The sequence below is a fragment of the Tyto alba genome, unplaced genomic scaffold, assembly GCF_018691265.1.
Source record: "Tyto alba isolate M040663 unplaced genomic scaffold, T.alba_DEE_v4.0 Super-Scaffold_12, whole genome shotgun sequence".
In the NCBI taxonomy this organism is placed as follows: domain Eukaryota; kingdom Metazoa; phylum Chordata; class Aves; order Strigiformes; family Tytonidae; genus Tyto; species Tyto alba.
The window spans coordinates 644,851-662,980 of record NW_024881274.1 but is presented as its reverse complement, the minus strand read 5'-3'; the positions used below and the strand labels follow the sequence as shown (position 1 = coordinate 662,980).

Here is an 18,130-nt window from a genome sequence, read left to right as displayed (position 1 = left end):
AGGAAGAAAAAAGGAACAAAGATTTTTTACAGACGCTTACAACAGCAACACATAACAGACAGAGTAGGACAGTGAGAAGCACTGTCACATCTTGAAAACACCTTCTATCTGTCCGTCCCTTCTTCCCAGGCTCAGTTTGGCTCACGATATGCCTACCTACTCCCCCAAGCAGGGCAGGGAATGGGGGGTGCAGTCAGCACTGCTACATCTTCCAACTTACAGAAGTGAGGAGAACTTTAGAACTTCTTTCCTCTGTTCCAGTGATCACCCTCTCACAGAGGACAGTCGTCCATAGGTTTCCTCGGTACCTGAGTCCCTCCTATAGGCCAGAGTGTTTCCCTAGCAGCTCCGGCTTAGGACATCAACTTTCTGTAATACTGTCCCTTCCCCGGGATGCAGGCCTTTCCTCCCATTCCTGTGCTGACTGCCCTCAGCTCCCACAGGTGTAGCTCCAATTTCCAGTCCCTATGCATTCAGCAGCATGGGTGACTTTTCCCTGACAGCCCCGTCCATGCACACAGGCCACAGCCCCTACATTGGCTGGCGGAGGGGAGAGGAAGGTGGAGGAGCAGCTCTGGGCCATCCCAAGGGCTGTTCCCTTCTTTACCATCCTTGCCGTTCTGCAAACCACAGAATTTTTGGAGCCAAAGTCCAACCCCTGCCAAGCCAGTGCACCTCCAACCACCGCAAGAGGAACGCCCTTCCTCAGGAGCTCATGGGGCTGCTGACCCCTCAGGGCCTCCGGCCTTCCTGGCCATTTGTGAACAATGACACAACAAGGCAAGGGCTCCCAGGGTCCTCTCCCCCTTCCACCCCAGAGCAACAGCCTTCCCCTCTGGCAGCCGGGGCAGTGTCCACGGAGGGAAGGACCACATGGAGGCCAGGCTTGGATGCAGCAGAACTTTAATGAGTCAAAAGAGGGAAACAAAGTCACTCCAAGTGGAGCACAGCAGTGCAGGGAGCTGTGGGGGCAGCTGAGGGTCTTCAGTGCTTGCCCACAGAGAAGTTCCTGCCTGATGTCTGTCTGTCTGCCTGCCCACAGAGGCCGGAGAGGAGACAGATGGTCCCCACCAGGCTGGCACTGGGGACACTCTGTAGGCAAGGGGACAGGCAGCAAAAGAGGAATGGAAAGAAAGGCAAAGCCATTCAGCTATCCTGAAAACAACATCCAAATTCTTGATCCTGTGCCCAGCAAATGTTCTCAGTTCCACGAGGTGTCTCCGTGGGTCACTGCCAGCAGCTTTAGCAGGGGGGGCACCTTCTGCCGCAGTAGCGGCTGGTGATGCAGGAGAGGTCAAAGCCCCCCGAGTTGATGGGGACTCCGTCACAGCTGAGGATGCTGCCAACGGCGGCGGAGGTGGAGGAGCCCACAACGGTGTTCTGTGGGAAGGAGCTGAGGATGGGGCCGGGCAGGGTCACCACCACGGGGGAGGGCTGGATGGCGACGGTGGAGCTCTGGCACTGCCTGACACAGGGCTCATTGCAGCTGTTGGCCAGCGGGGTCGGGCCGCAGGGCCGGCATGGCAGGCACTGGTCGGAGCAGGACATGTCTCGAGGGTGAAGGTGCACCCTGGGGGAGAAGCAGGAAGGAAGCACAGGGCGTCTTTATCGCTCTATGAAGAGCAGCCTGGCATAGGGACGCTCTCTCCTCACTCGTAAACCAAGAGACCCCTCAGCCCACTCTCTAAGCACAATGTCTCCCCACCCGCCTCTGACATAACAAGAAGATCCAAACCCCCGGAAAGCACAGAGCAATATCAGCTGGGGTGACTATCAAGCGGAGGTCTTGCTTTGGAAGAGGAGGGGAAGGAACTCACCTGGTTGCCAAGGAGAAGGAGGCAAGAGAAGTGGATGAGAGAGCAGGGACTGGGGCTGCCTTTTATACCTGCCCTTCCTTGCCGCAGGCCCAGAGGCACCCTTTGCAGAGGGAACAATTTTCTGACAAGCTCGTCTTGAACGCAAACCATCACAGCTAATAATATGGGCTGTGCTTTCATTTCCTGCACTGCTGCCTTTTCATTTCCAGGTTTGTGCCAAGCCCATTTCCCAGCGAAGGCTTGTTCTGAGCACTGGGATGAAAGGCCCCAGGATTTCCTGGGTAGGAATGCAGCAGTGCGGGTGAACACTCAGCTCAAGTGCTGGCTATTTCCAGAGCAGGCAGGTGATGTCAGTCGGGATGACTCCAGTGGGTCTGTTTGAAGTGCTGCTCTTCGGAAGAAGGCCCAGCCACCCTCGGCTGGATGCCGTGGGCTCCCGTGCATGAGGTCGTGCCACGTCCTGGTCTGTCCCAGAGTCCTTCCTCAGCTCACCCCAACTGGTCACTTGTTGTTGCCTCACAGGTGTCTGTGTGGTGCTGCAGGGTTTTGGCCCCAGCCTGCCTAACGCTGTCCCAGTCCCCAGGGGTCCTCAGCAGAGTCCATGGTCCGTTGTGTTCCTATGTGTGTTCTTTCTTCTGGGTACTTTTGAGCAGTTTTGTTTCTGCGGATGCTTGTGCGACTACAAGCTTGTGAATAATTCCACGCCAGTGAGCATGACCCTGCTTGTGTGTCCTTCATCACGAGGGAATGTGCTGCTCGTGGCAGGGCCACTCTCCTCTGCTCTGCCCACGAGCACCGCAGAGCAGCAGGTTCCCAGGCTCAGAAGGAGCCTGAGTGCAGCTGTACGGTGATGGCACCAGCCTGCTAGAGATGTGTCCAGGGAAGAGGCACTGACACGCAGCCCCTGTCTCCTCAGCCCTCCTTTTCCTGCCCCTCCAAAGCTCACGCTCTGCTGCTGCCAACTTCAGGCCACAACAAGGATGCATTCACACCAATTTGGAACCGTATTTAAGTCAGTGTCACAATGCTGGGAGTGCCTCAGCATGGCTGGCAGTGCCCCCTCCCTGCCTCTCCAGGCCAGGACTCGGCTGCTCTGCCCAGCTTGAGAGATTTCAAAGGATGGGGATTGCTTTATGGGCAAGGAGAAGGGCTGAGGAATCCTGCTGAGCATGTGCTGGCCATCCCTGAGGGGCTCTGCTTCCACTCTTATGTCAGTGGTGTCTGGGCTGGGACAAAGCCCCCTCTCGTCTCCAGTCCTACGCCAGATGTATTTCTGCAGATCATTGGCCTGGTGCCGTGTGAGGCAGGGGCTGAGACCTCGGGTTAAGCTGGGACTGAATGGCAGGAACGTGAAGCTTGAGACTGCTTTGCTTTGAGTAGCATGACAGACCCTGGGGCTTTCACAAGGAAAGCCAAAGAGCTGATGACTGCCTTGGGCTTCAGCGCACGAGGCCCTTCATGCCCCAGCCGGGAATGTCAGTCTGAGTGCCCAGCAGCTGGCCCCGGGAGGGAAGGGATGCTGCGTTCAAGCCCGCATCCCCCAAAGCCTGCTGCTGTCCCACAGGGGTGTCCAGAAGAGACTCTGCCTCCACCCGGGGCTGTCCAGGGTGTGTAAAGCTCCTGAGCCCATCTCCCCTCCTGACCGCTTCTCCGCCTGGGCTCAGGTCCCACTTGGACACAGGGCAGCCAAGGCTTCCCTCCTTCGCTTGAGCGACCTTTGGGGAGCTCAGTGCCAGGGAGCTCTGCTGGGAGAGCTCAGCCAGGGCTGACTCCCCTCTCCGTGGAGCTGCTTCTCAGATGACGCTCTCGGAGGTGTCTCCGAGGGAAACCTTGCTGATTTCTCAGGAGGGAGCGGGCACTGCGGCCAAAGAAAGGGCAGGGCAGGCGCGTAGCTGGAGTTTAGCCAGATCTTTCCAGCCTCTCTTGTACTGCCTTGGTGACCGAACTGGAGGCGAAGGGCTTCAGAAAGAGGAGGATAAGGTGGGTGGAAAAGGGGCTGGGCTACCGGGCTCCAGGAGTTGTGAGGGGTGGGGCAAAGCCCAGCCAGCAGACCCTGGGATGGATTTCCGTGGGAGTTTCGGCAATCGCCCCCCGGGAGCGGCCCGATGGAGTGGGAACTGCTGAGAGCGGGGGCTGCTGTCGAGGAGCTCTGGAGGTCCCTTCTCGCCGACACTGGGACGCTGCCGTTCCTCTTGGGCCCCTGCCCCCCGCGCACGCCCACGGGCACACTTGTCCGGAGCCCCGCTTTGCCTGCAGAGCCCTCGTAGGCATTGTGCTGGGAGTGCAGAGAGGCAGCTGAAGGGAGGCTCTCCGCCTCCTCCCTGCCAGCGGCAGGAAAGCAGTGGCTGCTCTTTGCAGCCCCTGAGCTCGGGGAGAGCTCTGGGAAGCTGCTCCATCTCCTGGGCCCAGGCCCTGCTGCTGGCCCAGGCTGCAGCTGGCGCTGTGCAGGCTGGTTCTTGCTGGGGAGCCCTTGCTGGAGGAGGGAGAGAGTGGCATTGCCAGGAGACCAAGTGGTGGCCGTGCAGAGCCGCTGAGCACTCGGAGCCCGGGCGAGCCCCCGAGCGGCGCCGGCGCAGGGCTCAGCCCCGGGGCGGAGCTGGCGGCGGCGGAGAGGAGCGGAGGCGGCGGAGAGGAGGCGCGGCGGGCGGAGCAGAGAGCCGGGGCTGGCGGGGGGCAGCGAGGCGCGGGCGGCGGAGCGGCGGGATGCGGCGGGGCCGGGGCGCAGGGCTGGCGGGGCTGGCCGCGGTGCTCCTGGGTGCGCGGGGATGGGGGCAGCAGGGGGGTTTGGCCCGGGGGTGCGGCGTACCATGCCATACCTCAGCAAGTCGCTCGAGGCTGCCATCCCCTTTGGCTTTCTCACGACCTCTACCCACCAACCATCCTCCCTTCCATCCCTCCCTCTGCACCTTCTCACATTCCCTCAGAAAACCAGTCACTGTATTCTTTCCTGAATCAAACCTGTATCCTTGCTTTCCTGTTTCTTTCCCTATAGCTCATGTGTCCTCCCTTTCCCCTTGTTACTTCTTTTATTTCTTCCCTTGGTCCCACATTTTTTCTTCTATGACTCCACCATTCCACCTATGCATCACGCATTCATGTCTCCACAAGCTGTTAATAGACATGTCTATTAATGCACATGTTGACATCATCTGGAAACTCTTCTCATCTCTGTTTGTTCTGACTGCTTTTGTGGGATATAATCTGGGAAACAGCAGGCAGGGCTGGACTGATATTTCTCTCCTCATCAGTGGCTGTGGGCAGAGCCCAGGTGCAGCAGGAGCCGTCGGCAGAGACCACCGAGGGCACTGGAATCAGCATCAACAGCTCACACACCAACATCCAGTTTTACGACTACATCCTCTGGTACCGTCAGCTCCCAGGCCAAAGCCCAAGAGTCCTTGTTGGCGGTCTTCAAGGGACCAAAGAGCTGCAGGACCCGCCGGGGCGGCTGTCGGTGGCGGCAGACCGCCGGTCCAGCGCCCTGTGGCTCGCCCGGCCCCGGCGCAGGGACGCGGCGGTGTATTACTGCGCCCTTAGGCACACGGGGAGAGGAGCCGGGGCTGCGGCCGGGCACGAACCGCCGCGGGCGGGGCCGGGCGGGGGGGGGCGGGGGCGGGGCCGGGGGCGGGGACAGCCCCGGGCGGGGCCGCCAGGGGGCGCTGCCGCTCCACCCGCCGGGGCCGCCTCGCCCCGCCCGGCCCCGCCCGGCCCCGCCCGGCCCCGCCCGGCCCCGGGCCCCGGCAATTTCGGGCCCATCAAATCCGAGCGGGAGAAGGGGAGCTGAACCCCAAACCTTGCGAGCCCTTCCCCCCGCCCTGCCCTTCTTCTCAGGCCCAGCTCCGCTCCCCAATTCTCTGCCTCCTCCCAACGAGTGGCCCAGGGGGATGGCAAAGCAGGGTTGGCTCCCGTTCCTCCCCCGTTGTCTCTGTGGCTCCTTCCTCCTCACGCACTTCCCCTGCTGCGCCCTGGGGTCCCTCCCATGGGAGACAGTCCTCGTGGAACATTTGGGAGCCGGCAGGTCCCACCTCTACCCGACATTGGCACAGCTTCTGGCATTTTCTCACAGCAGCCACACCTGCAGCCCCTCTTCTACCAAAACCTTTCCCTATAAGCCCGATAGAGCACCCTGACCACAGCCTCAAGGGATGCCAGGTTCCTCCCTCATTAGTGAGTCGGCAACAGATTTGCTGCGTTGCCCAAGGAGCTGGAAGGAGGCCTCTGGGAAGGGACTGTGGGCTCCGGCCGCTCCCCATGGAGCCCTGTGTGGCTCGAGGAGCTGCCAGAGCAGTTCCAAGCCCATGGTCAGGGGCTTCCGAGGCACAGAGGGAAGGCTCAGCCGCACTCCCTGCCCCAGCTGGACTTCATCACTGGGTTTGCAGGGAACTGCTGGCAGGTGGACAAACAAGGCAGAGCAACAGGCGTGGCCAGGCCAGCACACGGATCAGACACGTGTTCACACGCAATCAGCTGCTCTCATCCCTGCCTCCATCTGTCTTCCCATACTCGCTCCCAAACAAGCTGCCTTGATCCTTCCCTCTGCTTGTCTGTGCTCCTTCCCCTCAGCATCCCATGTCTCGCACAACCCCCAAACACTTTTCCAGTGGAACATGTATGGAGTCCAAACCTCATGCATTCAGAAACAAGTTCATAATGTGATATTCTGCTCTCACCCTACAGGGTTCAGTCATTGCTACACAAAGAGGATGACTGTGATGCCTGAAGGGATGGGGAGGAGATGTCTGTGAAGCAGAGGGTTGTGCTGGATGTCTTCGTGCCCAACAGGGGTGACTCTGTGTGGATGTTCACTGCAGGAGCTCTTCCCACTGCTGGTTCCCTTGAAGAGCATCAGCCATGGCCCCAGAGAAGGGAGAGAGAAATGCCTCTGGGGATAGGGAGTCGGACTCCTGCTTCCTGGTGCCTTTGCATGTTCCTGGTTCTGCATCCCTTCAGACTCTACCAGGGAACAAGGAGTACATTGGGGGCTGCAGAGGGTCTGTCTCCAACCTTGAGATAGGTGGGTGCATTTCTGGGATCTAGTTTGTCCCTCTGTGCACATGTCTCTTGCTATGCTCAGTCTGTCTTGGAAAGCAAAGAGCTGTCCCTGGAGTGGGGAAGCTGTGGGGGAGGCTGACAAGAGCAGCCATGGTGGCAGGCCAACATGTTCCAATTCCTGGAGTGGTGTCAGCTCAGTAAACCATGACAGTGGCTGTTGGCAGTGAGGTCTTTTGAGGTGAGAAAGAAAGCTCAGCCTCTGGCCCTGGGGAAAAATACCTCTGCGAGGTACTGAAAGGTGGATGAGAAGTCCATTTCGTGCTGGATGGGGAAAGAATGATAAGATTTGGATCCCACCTGGAGGTGGCCTTCAGGTCTGTCCTCATGCTCAGCTGTACACAAAGGCCTGTGAGGGTGTATGCAGGACCTGGTAGGAAATGCAGGACATCAGGGAGAGCAAAGAATAAATATGTTGGAATAGGGAGCGTGGACGAGCTCTTTCCAGAATGACGTTTCAAGTGACCTAAGTGTATTTTTACACTCACCTTCCATCGGAAACTGAGCACGCATTCAACCTGTCTTTCCCGTTTCCTTCATTTTGTAACTTCTCAGGCGTCCTGGAAAGTGAAAGCCATGGCTTAGTGTTGCTGCAGGTGTTGCAGGGAGACACTTCAAAGACTGAGCTCACCATGGGGTTTCCCCCCAGAGCCTGGACTCGAGGGACCCAGTGTTCTCTGGGGACAGGAGCCTTTCAGCATGGTGAGGAACTGGCTCACCTGAGGAACTTCACCAGAGGTCACTGTCAGGGCAGGTGGAAGGTCAGAGCGGATGGTTCACTGAGGCTGTCTGACCAAGTGCCCTCTGCTTGCACAGGGGAGGACGGGGAAAAGGGAAAGTGATAAAGGAGGCACCGGTGAGCCCAGTCTCTGCGTAAGTGATGAGGGAGAGGAGGAGGGAGGGCAGAGCTCTTCAGCCTCTGCTCGATGGGCCATCAGGGAACTGCAGGTGAAGCTTTGAAGCGGGTCAGGCTGAGCTTTGGAAGGAATTGACAAGAGGGAGATGAAGATTTGGGATGTTTGAGGGGGCTCCTGTGTGTCTAGGCTACAGGTGTGGAGGCATGCTTAGGTGAAGGGTGAAATGTGGGTGGAAAGCAGGAACTGGGGAGAAGCACGTGAGACCATAGTGAGGAGGCAGCCTGAAATGAGCCAGTGACACATAAGCAGGGGCTCGTCAGTGCACTTTTTGGGATGAGCCCTGTGCCTGACCACTATAGTCCCCATTACATTCTTATTTAATCCTTTTTTATCCATATTCCTGTATAACTTCCCAAATGTGAGCTTCTGTATCTGGAGTCACTGGTGTGAAAGAGAGAGCTGTGTGCCAGTAACTGGGCAAAGTCAAATGCTGTAGGGATTGTAGGCTTGGGTGCCATTACCTGGATAGACCAGGGATGTGCTGCAGGGTTTGAGTGCCAGCAACTGGACAAGAGGTCACTGGTCACAGGAGCTGTGGGTCTCTGCCAGCAGATTTTAAGCCAGAGCTGTAAGCAAGGTCTGGGTGCCAGCAACTGGAGAAGGAGAAACAAATCACAGGCTGATGTTACTGAGCCATGGCAATGTTTGAGGGATCCAGGAGTGTGGTGGTGATGGTGTGAGGAGTGGGTGATTTCACACAGCTCTTTGCTTGTGATCGTCAGAGTGGCCTAGCCAGGGAGAAGGAGGAGAGCCTGGTGGTGGGTAAGAGGGCCCTCGCTCCAGGCAGGGCTGTTCTAGGGGCTGGGGACCCGTGCTGGTATCTGGGGGATGCACAAATGGGAGTGTGTCACAAGGGGACTCCAGAGGGTGTAAGAGTGTGTGTGTTTTCACTGGGAACTGTGTGGCACAGGCGGACTGGAGACAGCCAGGCAAGGGGCCACTCTGCATGATGAAGAGGCTGCAGTGACTCTCGGGAGCTGATCCCAGCTGAGAGAGCTGGGACTGTTCAGCACAGAGAAGTCTCAGGGGAGCTCTCATCACCGCCCACAAACATCCGAAGGGAGGATGTGAAGAAGGTGGAGCCAGGCTCTTCCCTGTGGTGTTCTAGGACAGGACAAGAGGCAATGGGCACAAAGTGAATCACATGAGGCTCCATCTGAACATCACAAAACTAGTTTTGACTGTGAGGGCGAAGGAGCACTGGCATGGGATGCCCAGAGAGGTTGTGGAGCCTCCATCCTTGGAGGCATTCAAAAGCCATCTGGACATGGTCCAGGCAATCCAGTTCTAGGTGAGCCTTCCTGAGCAGGGTGTTAAATTGGATGACCTTCAGACATCCCTTTCAAATTTAACTATTCTGTGATTCCATAATGCAAGACATAAGGAGAGGCTGAGAGGAATTACCTTCTTCAGCCTTCGAATTAGATGCCAAGAGGAGAGTTTTTTAAGCTTCTAACACTTGACTGGAGGATGAAGAGAGGAGCCAAACTTGGAGGATAACTGTAAGAAGCCACAGGAAGCAAAAATCTTCTTGAATGTAGTGACAGAAGGAAAGGCAATAGGCACTGGATAGAACAGGGCACTTCTATACTGGAAATTAGGAATTTATTTTGGTTTTATCCATGTGGTTTGAGCATGGGTGTAGATGGGGTCCAGTTAGAATGGCATTCCAGGTCCATAAGGTGTTGATTAAAATACCATTAATTTGAAGGGGGATAACACAGGTAATGTTATGCCCCTTCAGATGCTGGCAAATCCCAATTATGGATCATGAAATGGACTTCAAGTCAGGGTTTGTCACATGGAGCAAATCCTGCCTGTTCTGAGAATCAATGGTGGTATCATCTTTGGAGTTTCCATGAGATTTTCTTAGAAATAGACAACTCTATTCATTGTTTCTACTGTTGAGTGAAATAACATTTTTATGACAACAAGGTGTTTCACTCCTAGATGAAGAGAAGGACATGCTTGTGGCATCACTGTTGAGAGCCCAGTGATATACAGACCACAGCATGCATCCGTGCCTCCTCAGGCCAGCTGCCATACGGATCCCCAACTTCTCCATGAACAATCATCTGCTGGTTACTGTGGGCCACAACGGGCAGGTGGGTAGATATACTGGTTCATGAGGTACATTTGCTTGGATAGAGGGAGAAAGCTGATACTGCCTGGAGGCTTTAAAACGGACAGTCAGGGGCTGCAGGGTTGGAGTGTCATTCTTCAATTGTCTGAGAACTACATTCCAGAGGTGTGCTGAGGGAGGTGTGGGGGCAGACACTGTGATGCAGCCTGGTGCAGAAAGCCAGACAAAGTATTAGGGATGTTGAGAGAAGAGACAGAAATATTAAGACAGGAGAGACTCCCAGTGATGTAGCCCTGGGGTCAGCAAAATTGGTTGTAGGTTGAGGACTATGGCTCATTTTTTTTCTCTCAGTAGAAATGCAGAAACCCTCATCTTCCTGTACATGTCTTATATCTGCTGTAAAGCCTAAGAAGGCAGATCCATCTCAGAAACCCATTGGAAGGTAAGCTTTAGACTGCTTCTCCACCGGGGAAAGACTGTGCTGGCCTTAGGACCTCCACCTCTTTAGAAAGATTCTTTTGTAGAAGGAGGTGTAACACTTCCATGAGAATATGCTTATTATTGCCATTATTGTTACCTGGATCATTATTTGCCTCATTGTGGAGGGTTTTTGGAGCAAAGCCTACATTAGACTTAACCAAAATGAACAGGCTTTCGTGTCTCTGCTGAGACTGGTGCATGGGATCACTCTGGAGTTGATCTGGAAAGGGGTTGGCAGTCGGGGTGACCACCTGCCCATCTCCCCATCCTTTGCGTACCCTTCAGCTCTGGGGTGCAGGGCTGCCCCATCCCCAGCCCTCGCAGTGCAGCACTCTGGTGGGTGCCCCACGTGCTCCCTGGGTGTGTGTCTGGGGGACGCACTGATCCCTCATCCCGTTCCCTGCTGACCCCTCCCCCCTTCCCCTCCAGAACAGGTTGTCATGTCACCTCGGGGTTTATGGCATCCAGCAGCCTGGCTGGAGCCAGGAGCCCCTCTTGCCATGAAGGTTACCCCACCAGCACAAGACACAGCCAGAGCCCCTGGGCTGCCGCACACCGGGGTTCCTCTCCTATTTCTGGGGGTGTGGGGGAGAGGCGTTGTTCCCAGGAAGCTGAGGAAGGATGAGGGAGAAGTGACAGACATGGAGGAGGCTCCTGTTGCCAGAAGACACAGCAACATCCCCAGAGAGCTGCAACCCCAGGGGAAGATGTGAAAGCCCTGACCTCCCAGATGGCCCAGCAGTGGGGGTGCAGAAGAGCAGGGGATTCTGGCTGGGGAGGAGGGGACTCCACTGCGAGCTGACTGGGAACAGCCCCTTCCCACGACTGGGGGGGCCCCCACAGCCCCCAGGGCCCCTCACTGTGGAGACGCTGAGAATGCCCTTGGCTGAGGGAGCCACAGGGGTTGCTGCTGGAGCGGGGAGAAACCCACCAGGAGCATTTCAGGCCCAGGAAGAACAGATTATTTCTCTTCCCTGCTTCTTCCTTTGCTCCCCCAACGGAGTCGCTGTCGGCAGCGCTGTTATCTTGGGGCTGGCAGGTGCTTTTCTGACTCTCGCTCACTCAGCAAACGGGCAGCTTGGTCTCAACATGCCCCTTGGATATCTTGCCTTCACAGCCTTCCTGGGGCAACTGCTGGGTAAGTCCTGCCTTTTCATCAATGCATACTTCCCCTCCAGGAAACCCTCACCAGCCTTACCGGGTCCATGTGGTGAAATACCCCTGCATAGCGGGAAAATACTGGGAAATGTCTGCTCATATTTGTGGTCTTGCACTGGTTCTGTGAATAAGCTCTTACTTTTGGAAAGGAAAAGAGAAGAGAAGAGAGAGATACCTCTGACACTTTCTCCATCTTTTCTCTCCCCTTCAATCTATCTCTTTCTGTTTCTCTTCTGATCCACTTGCTGTCACTGCTGGACATCTCAGCTGTCTCTGTAATGCCACATTTCACACTTTCCACCACAAATAGGATCCTGTCAAATCTGTTACAGGACTTTAAAACTGTCATCCCACTGACATTCATAGGGTGCCTCAGGCTGTGCTCTTCTGGCTGGCACATACCTGCCATGGCCTCCAGTTTTCTCCTGATTGTCAACACAACCAGTGCTCCTTATTTCCAAGTTTCAACTTAGCACTGCATGTATTCAGGGAGCAAGGAGCCCTCACAGATGACAGCGATGGGGAACCAGGATGAATCTTTTTACTGTAGCTCCATGGGTCCCTCAACCTGCTGGAAGGGTGCTGGTCCCAGCACACTAAGGATAGGCATGACAGGCTGTTCCCTACTCCTCTGGGCACTCAGAGACCAAGGAGGAGGAGCAGGGGCAGAGCACAACTCTCCTCAGGATGATTGCTAGGCTGAGTTTTCAAAGCTGCTGCCCAAAACCACTCTCTACCTGACTGTCTTCAGGTCTCATGATTTTCTTACAGAGCAAGCAGGCTTCTTCTCCAGGGTTTTACATCTATTCCTGGTTTGCTTCCCAGAGCCCTTTCCTGCAGAGCTGCTGACCTTCTTTTCTTCCAGGCATCATGGGGCAGGCCACTGTCACCCAGCAAGAAGGGCAAGTCACGCTGAAGCAGAGAGACACCTTCCAAACCACCTGCACATACCAGATCTCCAATTTTTGGGCCTTATTCTGGTACCAGCAGAATAAAGACCAGGGCCCCCAGCTGATCTCATTTCACACAGAAGCTGGCTCCAAGCAGAGCGGCCGTTTCACCACATTGCTGAACACCGCAGGGAAATCCAGTGTCCTGAAGCTGGAGGAAGTTGAGGTCTCTGACAGTGCCTTGTACCTCTGTGCTGTGCAAGACACTCTGGTGCAGGGAGCTTCCTTGGCTGTGCAAGAACCCAGGGGAGGGAGGGGATGTGTCTGCAAGGCTGAGCGTGGGGAAGGGGCCCTCAGCTCTCACCTGGAGCTCTGGGTCACCTGAGCACCCAGGGATCTGCAGGTCAAGATTCTCTTCCAGGAGAGGGCAGTGTCAGTGGCTTGAGAGAAAGGAGAAGGTGGTGAAAGAGTCTCAGGTTCTATTGTTTTCACCATGGGTTATGTGGTAATTATGCCCAACATCTCTGGTGAGCTGATGGGCAATGTAGGTGGTTGGGACCATCTGTACAATGGTTCCTTGCTGCTGTTCTTTTTTTATAGTTTTTGCTGTTGCACGTCACTACTTCAGGATTTCCTGTGGGCCTGACTCTTAGAGTACCTGTTCCATGATGTGTCCCTCAGAGGTCAGAGTTCAGGGTAAGATGAAAAATAGAAAAACCATGCCTTGGGGCAGTGCTCCTTCCTGGAATTACGTGATTACAGCAATTCTGAACCATTCTCAGAACTACCCTCTGAGCCCTGCTGCTGCTGCGTGGCCGTGTGCTGGGATCCGGAGGACCTGTTCTCCCCAGGGCACTCTGTCCATCCTCGGAGCCCTTCTCATGCCCTATGTCGGGGGATTCCCCCAGCCCTGCCTCATTTCTTCCGCAGAGGGACCAGGCTGTACAGCTCTAGCCAAGGCGTCAATGGGGGAGCAGCCCACCAGGCAGAGGTGGGCAAGAGTCACTGCCAGGAGAAGAGCTGGCCTTGGGGAGAGCTGCTTCGTGCCTGGGGGAAGGCCAGGCAGCACAGAGCAGCTGTGAGGGGCTGTGCACTGGCGGCTGTCCTTGGGGTTCTCTGTGGGGTGGGAGCTGGGGGAGGGTGAGAGACATGAGGGCCCTGCTGTGTGGCCTGGCCAGGCTGATTTCAACATCAGCCTGTGAGTCACTTCAGCCCTCCACATCAGTGTAACTTCTGGGCCGTGCAGGGAACTCTTTGGGGGGATGGAGCGTGGAGAGGTGACCTGTCCTTGCTGTCCTTGCCCTTGGGTGCAGCTTAGACCCCCTCATTATGGGGACAGGTGGGAGGATGAGTAGGAGAAGGTCCACTGGCTGTCAAGAAGCTGAGTATGTCTCCCTAATCACCAAGAGACAGTGACTGGAAGGTCTCCACTGCCATGTGTCCCACCCTCCCCTTCCTCTTCTGCTTGTGCCCTCCCCTTGCCCCCTGCCACCCAACACAATGCATTTCTTCCTTGGCATTTTGAGTCAATGTCCATCAAGAAAAATATTATGTGGAGTTAGAGGCTGGGATGCAGAGGACTTTATGGACACTTAGGTGGGAAATGAGTTCACTCCTAGAGGAAGATGCCATGCAGGGAGAGCAACAGCACCTGTGGAAAGTCTGCACTGATTGCCCACAGTGGAGATGCCATGGGCATCCATTTGCCTGCCCCACTGAAGAAGAGAGGTCAGCAGATGTCCCAGGTTGCCTGGGACATCAGAGAACCAGAAGACAAGACAGAGATGTGAGAGAATGGAAGGCCAGGGAGTTAGACATTTGTCATGTTTGCAGAGAGACACAGCTGCCCTCCTTTGGAAGGACAGCAATGGATGCTCAGCCTCACTAAACTTGATGGCCAGGAGCTGTGACCTCAGTCTGATATCAGATTCTGGGTTCCTGGGGGTCCTTTTCCCAGCTGTCACCAGCAGATTTAGTGGTGGGGGTAGAGGGGGGGCACCTTCTGCCACAATAGCAGCTGGAAATGCCAGAGATGTCAAAGCCCCCCGAGTTGATGGGGACTCCGTCACAGCTGAGGATGCTGCCAACGGCGGCGGAGGTGGAGGAGCCCACAACGGTGTTCTGTGGGAAGGAGCTGAGGATGGGGCCGGGCAGGGTCACCACCACGGGGGAGGGCTGGATGGTGACGGTGGAGCTCTGGCACTGCCTGACACAGGGCTCATTGCAGCTGTTGGCCAGCGGGGTCGGGCCGCAGGGCCGGCATGGCAGGCACTGGTCGGAGCAGGACATGTCTCGAGGGTGGAGGTGCACCTGGGGGAAAGGGCACGGAGGAAGAAAAACATGGGGATGCATGAAGAGCAACTTGTCACTACACCATGAGGGAGCCAAAGAACCTGCAGGGCTGAGAGGTGGAGGGTCTGCAGAGATCTATGAAGGCTTCTTGGCCTCATTATGCCTACGCCCAAAAAGAGCTACCAGCTCCTATAGAGCTTCTGTCTATCCCTGAGTCCAGAAGCCACCTCAGTACTGTCCCAGCCTCCCTGCATGTCTAACTTCATCCCTCTCTGTCATGGTTTAGGCCTGGTTGGCAGCCAACCACAATGCAGCAGCTCTCTCTCCCCTTTATGATCAGGAGCAAAAGGCAGACTCGTTAGGGGAAGAAAAAAAAGAATATACATTTATTACAGACACTAACAACACATAACAGAGTAGGACAGTGAGAAGCATTGCCACATCTTGAGAACACCTTCTCCCCACCCCTCCCTTCTTCCCGGGCTCAGCTCTGCTCCCGATATCTCTACCTCCTCCTCCAGTAGCACAGGGGCAGGGAATGGGGGGTGCAGTCAGTGCTGCCACTTCCTTCATCTTCAGTGAGGGGAGTGTCCGGAACTTGTTCCTCCTGCTCCATCGTGGTCCCCCTCTCACAGGAGACAGTCCTCCACAAATTTTCTCCAGTATGAGTTCCTCCCATTCCCACACTGCTCCGTTGTGGGTCACTAACTTTCTCCAACTGGAGTCTATCACACGGGCTGCAGCGTGGGACTCCGCCACATGCTGCAATCCTCCCAGCACTGAATTACAGCAGTGGGGCTGCCTTTTCCCATGAGGCTCCGGCCTTCTTCAGGCACAGCACCTTGATCATCTGAGCAGAAGCCACAGGCCATAAATCAATGTCTGCTCCACTGTAGATCTTCATGGGTGGCAGGGGGGGCCGCCCTGCCGTTTCCCCACAGGATACAGGGGGGTCTCTGCTCCAACACACCTCCCCCCTCCTTTCTTCCTCCGTTCCTCCACTGACCTTGGTGTTCATGCAGCTGCAGCAACTCCTCCTCACAAGTCCGACTGCCCGTCACCACGTCCCTTCTTAAATACGTGATCGCAGAGGCGCAGCTGATTGGCTCAAGTTCCCAAACAGAAGTGGAGTCGGCTTGGAGCTGGGGGAGCTTCGAGAAGCTTCTCACAGGGGGCCACCCCAATAGCCCCCTCCCCTGCCACCAAAAAAAACTCCACCATTCACTCAACCCAGGACACTCTCCTGTGACAAGCAGCCCCAGGATCTGTCATAGGACAAATCTGGTGTCTGCTGAGAGGTCCATTGAGGTGACACCTCCTTTTTTGAGAAAGCAGAGAAGGAAGACGGACTTCAGACTCACCTGGTTCTCAAAGAGAAGGAAGCAAGAGAAGTGGATGACAGAACAAGGAGCTGCTCTGGCTTTTATCCTGGACCTTTACTGCCCCAGGCTAACAGAGGCATTCCTTGCAGAGGTGATTGTTTTCTGACAAGCTTATCTTGAATGCAAAACATCACAACTAATGTTATGGGCTGTTTTTTGCCTTATTGAATCTCTGCCTTTTAATTTCCTGCTTTATGCCAGGCACATTCCCCAGTGAAGGCATCTTTTGCATGACAGGAAAAGGCCCAAGCATTTCTGGTGTAAAACACATCAGCATGGGCAGAGAACTCTGCTCATATGCTGGAGGAGTCAAGTAAATTATGTCAGGCGGGGTCATACCTTTGAGTTTTTTTGTGGGTCTGTTGGCACAGAGTGGCCCACCTCCAGGATTTGACCCTATCCCACTTAACACTGCTCCGAGGAAAATTCTGCTGACCTATTTTGCCTCCTCCTGTTCTACACCAGGGAGGGAGGCATGGGGAGAGATGTGGTGCAGACTCTTTTCCAGACCTCAGAAAGAAAGGCATAATGTCTGGTTTAGTAACATAGAATATAAAGAGTAATATAGATAGCGAGTAAACCTTACATCCCTTTAGACGCTGGGAACTCTGGATTCATGCAGCATTGTACAGACTCAGGTGAATTTCCCCAAGACACACTGCACAAATCCCATCCAGAAAGAGCTTCTGGTTCATTCCCATGCTGTGGTGCCTTTTATTTTGTATAACAAAAAGAAAATTGTACATCTCTTTACACATTGGAAGGTTATTCCTGTTATAACATCAACCAGTGCACAGCACAGGCTGGCACAGGACAGTCCAGCAGATTCCCTTGCAGCAGTTATTCATGCTAACGTACAGGCTTCTCAAGCCTCTAGTGCAAAGCCCAAAAGAGCAGACATGTCTTGCCCAAGATCAGTGACTTCTCGAATACTGTGTCTTCCACAAGGTTCCCAATACACCTCCACTCTCTATGCAGTCTCTCTGGGTATCTGGACAACGCTGTTAGCATGTTTAGGGCCTTTTTCTTCCCTCGAATGCTTCTCAGAATCCCAGCTAGGGCTGTCCCCACGATTTGCCCAGTTGAGTGCACAGTTGGTCATGTTTATGCATGTGTTCTCTCATTTGCACTTGTCTGCATGCTGGATTTGTGCAACTGTTTGTCTGTGCATATTTTTGCATGATTGTAGACCAGTGTGTATAAACATGTGCATGTTTTTGTCTCCTTGTGTGTCACTCATCCTGAGAGAATTTGCTGGTCACAGCAGGGTCACGCTCCACTGCTCTGTCCATGAGCTCCGCAGAACAGCCAGAGCCAGAAGGAGCTTGAGTACAGCTGAACAACAACAGAACAGACCTGGTAGAAAACTGCACACAGCACTGGCACTGAAATGCAACCCTCTGTATCTTCAGCCCTCCTTTCCCTGCTCCTGAAAAGCTCACAGTCCAATACTGCTGATTTTAGGCCCCAGCAAGGATGGTTGGACACTGGTTTTGATTCTTAGTTTAATTCAGTATGACAGTATTCAGAGTGCCTCAGCATAGCTGGAAGTCACCTATCTGTTCCTCACCAGCCCAAGATACAGCTGTTGTCCCTAGTGCTAGAAAGTCCAAAAGGACGAGATTTCCTTTATGAGCTCCTTGTTTGAGGTAAAGAAACATTACTGGCTTGTTGTCAACTTGCTATCCAGCAGGACCATCCAGGTCATTTTCTGCTCCACATACTGGTGCGTGGGGCTGTTCATCCTCAGGTGCAGAACTTTGCCCTGGTGTCCAAAGGGGGATGCACGGGCACCTTGTTACCCTTCCACAGGCAGTGCATCAAACCAGCTCCTTCCCATTCTCAAGGTGCTCACACGGGTTGGGCAGTCTGTTGCAGTCACCTACACCGTCACATCCATGCACTGAAATCCCTCTTTTTCTGGTACTGATAACCTGGGAGCAGTGAGCCCAGGTACCTTCTGGGCACTGCCAGGTCCTCCAAGAACAGTGGATCCTTTGTCCAGGGCATGTTCACCACCTGGGCAGATTTCAGCTGAGGGTCTATGATTTACAGGGCAGCC

The 18,130-nt window shown here is 55.0% G+C and overlaps 2 protein-coding genes and 1 gene segment (V, D, J or C); 2 read left to right on the top strand and 1 right to left on the bottom strand.

The window, feature by feature from the left end:
• Positions 1 to 1,215: 1,215 nt before the first annotated feature.
• Positions 1,216 to 1,567, bottom strand: LOC122152823 (feather keratin Cos1-2-like). The gene has a single exon (XM_042787184.1). It carries the CDS (start codon positions 1,546 to 1,548, stop codon positions 1,243 to 1,245), a length of 306 nt encoding a protein of 101 aa, XP_042643118.1. The 5' UTR covers positions 1,549 to 1,567; the 3' UTR covers positions 1,216 to 1,242.
• A 2,953-nt stretch (positions 1,568 to 4,520) lies between these two features.
• LOC122152779 lies at positions 4,521 to 6,537 on the top strand. The segment is given in 3 exon segments: positions 4,521 to 4,572; positions 5,066 to 5,387; positions 6,495 to 6,537. Coding segments are annotated over 3 exon segments (417 nt in total).
• A 4,898-nt stretch (positions 6,538 to 11,435) lies between these two features.
• The window catches only part of LOC104364755 (T cell receptor alpha chain MC.7.G5-like), a 117,933-nt gene continuing 111,238 nt past the window's right edge, over positions 11,436 to 18,130 (top strand). Inside the window, exons 1-2 of the mRNA XM_042787181.1 lie at positions 11,436 to 11,484; positions 12,370 to 12,650. Of these exons, the coding sequence (XP_042643115.1) occupies positions 11,436 to 11,484; positions 12,370 to 12,650 (330 nt within the window). The remainder of the gene's footprint in view (positions 11,485 to 12,369; positions 12,651 to 18,130) is intronic.

What these genes read in the sequence shown, in the direction of transcription:
- LOC122152823 (XM_042787184.1), bottom strand. Translation starts at nt 1,548, where the DNA reads ATGTCCTGCTCCGACCAGTGCCTGCCATGCCGGCCCTGCGGCCCGACC.